Here is a 4,490-nt window from a genome sequence, read left to right as displayed (position 1 = left end):
CCCTGAATCTGTGCAGGGCTGTAATTACCTCTGCATGGGAAACAACAGCCGTGAAAACAAAAGTTGCACGGGTGTAAACAGTGACAGTGAAACACATTCAGCTCTCCGTTACTAATAAGAGTGATTTCAATGAGTGATCGTTCAGTTGTCACTCATAAGAGTCTCTTCAAGCTGCTTCAGCACAATAGCAGTCGAGCCGAGCGTTACTGTTCACACACGAAGAAATTACATTTCTGACAGCCACTGGTCACAGAAAAGAAATCAAGTCAAACTGCACTGGCATGCTTCCTAACCCATGTGACCAAAAGCACAAATCCTATTGGCTGGCCAGTTTTCTTCACAGTGTGATGGAAAAGAGATTAGAACAATCTCCCTAAGAAATGTTGCACTAGCTATGTTTCCATCCACCTATTTTTATGCAAATTTTGGGATATCGCATTAAAAAAATGCATAAATTCTACAAATGCACATAAAAAAATGTATTTGCTCAACTGAGTCTGATCATTTTTTTGCACAGAAACTACGGTGGAAACACATTTACAGAATAAATTCATCTCATCGCACACCATCTCAAATACAGCTTTAATATTTTGAAATGCCTGAGCCAAATCCATCATCTAAATAATTGAGTGTAATTATCTCACATGATTGATTCCCAAACATCAGGCATCTGAACTCAACATCACATGACCGCGTTTGCTATTGCGATTCTGGCGCGAGTCGTTTATCATGTAAGAAAAAGAGCCAGACTTCACCGGTTGCAACATTTTATTTATGATTCTTCGTGCCAGTTTCCAAGAAAGTGACCATTTTATTCTCTTAAACACATGGGATGGAGACGGTGCTTCATTCACATATGTTTTATGTTATATTCTCATTTTTCATAGTTAAATGCACAACTTTGGTTGGAAACATAGCTACTGATGGTTAGCTTCTTATCCCAAACTCTTGAGCGGTAGTGTAGTAAGTAAATGCTCCTCCATCATGAGATCTGGGACGTACAGATGTAGTACAGAGTTAACGTCACGTACCTGATGGGCTCTGGAAGCGAAGCCGAAGCCGAGCTGTCGACACACCACCATGGCTTCATTAATGCCCCAGTTCTCACTGCAGACGGAGCCCCAGCGCTGCTGACCGTTCACCTCCATCAGCACCTCCACCCGGCCCTCCGCCGCCTCCCGTCCCCCCGCCAGACGCACCTGAGCATCACAGATCCAAAAATATGGATGCAAGCAGCACTTAAGTGCAACAAGAGGGAAAACGAGGAGCTAAACATGGCAGGGAACATCAGACCAACTGCAGAAATGAGTAATCAAAGCCATTTATAAATGATGTACGGCAAAATCATTGAAAAAACAAAGACAATCACTTGTAATATTATTTAATTGCTGATCACTTTTGACCAATAGGTGGCGCTGTGACAAAATTGATATGGTGTATTCAGTGTGAGGTCACAGTGACGTGCTCAAAGTTTGGTGTCAATGTGCAAAAGTGTCACAGAGTTACAGCTTCAAAATCATTTTGGCATCATGCCGTCAGATTTGTTGATGTGTTAAACGATAAACGTTTGGCACAAGTTCAGTAGCTGTTTTGTTGGCATGATCTTAAGATGATCTGAATCAAATTTGGTGAAAATCAGACAAACAGTCTAAGAGGAGTTCGAAAAAGAAGGCTTTCAAAGAAGATCAAAATAAACAGGAAGTATAGCATAACTGGTATCTATGTTCCCGGCATGATCCAAGGAATCTATCTCATGACAACTAGGTGGCGCTGTGCCGAAACTGTGCAGGTGTCCTCAGGTCACGGTTGTCATTAAACACACCAAGTTTGGTCAGAATATGTTAAAGCGTTGTGGAGATATAGTCTCATCTCCACTTCGGCAAACTCTTCATCAAATTTATCCGTGTGTTATTCGAGAACGATTTGACGAATCGATTCGAATTCCTGAACTTTTTATCGGCATGATCTGAAGATGATCTGGTTTGCTTTTTGTGAAAATCAGAGCAACAGTCTAGGAGGAGTTAAAAAGGCTAAGAACTTCAAGAATTTTGATTCTAGTCCTTACGGTTATTGGAATAACATGAGTGCAACTTTGGACAGTTGGTGGCGCTAGAGAGTTTGAGTTAGAGACTCCAAATTTGCTGTGATTAATGTTCATACTGTCCTCTATCGGTGTGCCAAATTTCACAACTTTTTACCATCCGCTTCTACAGGCTGCCAATGGCTCAAAGCGGAAGATTACTGTACTATTACAGTACGTGTCTGCACGTACCGTCGCGCTCAGGCCGGTGTTGGGGACGTTGCAGCGGACAGATGCATCCTGGGAGTGTTTGCCTGAGTAACGCGGAACCTCCTGGAAGCGGCACTGTGTGATGGAGCTCTCCCGGCCCGAACACTGCACCGCGTTCATGTGGATCGGACCTGTACCTGCACAAACACAAACACATGTTCCACGTGCTGATGTCTGGACACCACAAGCCCATTTACCTGCTAGAAATAATCATTAGTGCATTGTGTTTGGCAGACAACTGCAACTGGCCTGATCGCAAGACAAACGGGGGCAGACGTGCATGTGTGATGTGGACGCTGGATTCAGTAAATTACACACACGGGCCAAATGGAAGCGTTTAATAGATGGAAATAGCAGCAGACGGGACGGAGAGACGCGTGCGTACGGACGAGACTCCCTGTAATTAGTGCACGGTTGGGTCATGAAGTCACCAGCAAACGTGTCTCTTACTCTCCTCATCACCACTGAAGAACAGACTGACAGCGTATAATTCAGAACATTTACCCTGAAAATAGAGGCATTGAAACACCAGGGCAAAACCCCAAACCTGAGACGATGGAACAAATGCACATGGTATAGCAGAGCATGCTGGGAAGACATGTTGTGATGTGCATGGTCAGCAGTAAGCATTCAGGGCCCTTGTGTTCCACAACATCTGAGTAACTCAGTGAGTCTCCAGACTGGTTTATGCTGGTTAGTCCTGGACTAACTGCTGGACCAACATTACACCACAAATAAAAAGCCTAGTCTCTCTGTTGAAAGTCTGAAAATGAATAGAAGACACATTATTTCTCTTAAACACTCAATTTTTTTTATTGTATTTTTTTAAATATAAGAATAGTTAGGGTTACAAATATTTTTATTTTAATATTTTTTAAATATTTTTATTGAGTAGTAATAATAATAATAATAATAATACAATTATTATTATGATTTTATAGTCATATCGATATATAATCACAATTTTATGGCCAAATTGTGCAGGATGGTAAGGGTTAGGAATTTTGTTGTTTCATATTTTATGGTAATAATACATGTATTAAAATAATAATCCTTATTATTATTAGATTTATTGCAGGGAGTTAATTTGGAATATTTATTATTTTGTTTAATACTTTTTTAAAATAATAATAATAATAATAAACTCTGGGACGTTCTGCTGGGTTTGTGGTCAGCAGACGTTCACACACAGATCTCCATGTTCTCAAAGCTGAGCCAAAACCGCTCATGCTTGTGTTTCCCGTCCATATATCAGCATGAAATCTATTCTGGTCTAGAATCTGAAACACATCAGCGTCTGAGTATCAGTGAAAAAACCCAGATGGACAGAACGAGACTTAGAAACAGCACAAAAACATCCATGTTTCCTGCGCTTTCCTGTAGTTTAGAGAGGAAAGGATGGCGCTTGCAACTCCAGGGTTGTGGGTTTGATTACCAGGGAAAGCAAGAACTGATAAAGAGTAAATGTGTACAATCAATCAATCAATCAATCAATCAATCAATCAATCAATTCCAACACGAAACTCAACACCTGTGCAAACTGAACGAAAACAAGCTGACAAAAGATTGAATCCAATATTTGGTGATAACAAGTTTGTAGAATTTAGTAGGGACGCTATGGCATGTCTCTACCAATATCCAGAGAATTTCTCACATATTTATTACACTATATACTGATAAACTGAAGATTCACTGGATGCGTTCAGCTGATTTCTATTGAGCTGTCAGCAACTGAACTGCAGCGTCAAACTATTTCAAATATAGTCAATTAAGCTACAAACTCGATCATAAAGCACAATGTTTCCATCTAACATGTGTTTTGAGCTGCAGCTCGTCATATTAATGGAGAGTTTCACTAGTTAGCAGTAAACCGGTTACCTCGCCTGAATATGTTCTAGATTTGTGTTGGATGTTATCTGTGGAATGGAAATATTGGTATTTTATTTGTAAACATCATACTGTTTTCGCTTATTTCAGTTAATGTCACAAAACTAGCGAGCTGAGCCAGTAATAGTGCTGACAGTGTCGTGTAAACCTGACTGAAGACGCGAAAAGCGGAGGAACAGACGAACCGATTCAATTGAGTGAGTCATTTACGCTGGAACTGCTCCGATTGATTCAAACTCAAGTTCATTTTATTTGTATAGCACATTTACAGCAGCCGCTAGGCTGACCAAAGTGCTTTACAGAAGAGAAATTA

The 4,490-nt window shown here is 40.6% G+C and overlaps 1 protein-coding gene across 1 annotated transcript in view; it reads right to left on the bottom strand.

Moving 5' to 3' along the window:
- LOC107677929 (lysyl oxidase homolog 4-like) overlaps positions 1–4,490 on the bottom strand; it is a 24,139-nt gene that overhangs the window by 3,065 nt on the left and 16,584 nt on the right. The window contains 2 exon segments of the mRNA XM_016473004.1: positions 1,032–1,199; positions 2,273–2,498. Of these exon segments, the coding sequence (XP_016328490.1) occupies positions 1,032–1,199; positions 2,273–2,498 (394 nt within the window).

The sequence above is a fragment of the Sinocyclocheilus anshuiensis genome, unplaced genomic scaffold (genome assembly GCF_001515605.1).
Source record: "Sinocyclocheilus anshuiensis isolate Anshui unplaced genomic scaffold, SAMN03320099.WGS_v1.1 scaffold1085, whole genome shotgun sequence".
In the NCBI taxonomy this organism is placed as follows: Eukaryota; Metazoa; Chordata; class Actinopteri; order Cypriniformes; family Cyprinidae; genus Sinocyclocheilus; species Sinocyclocheilus anshuiensis.
This window is presented reverse-complemented; position numbering and strand designations above follow the sequence as displayed.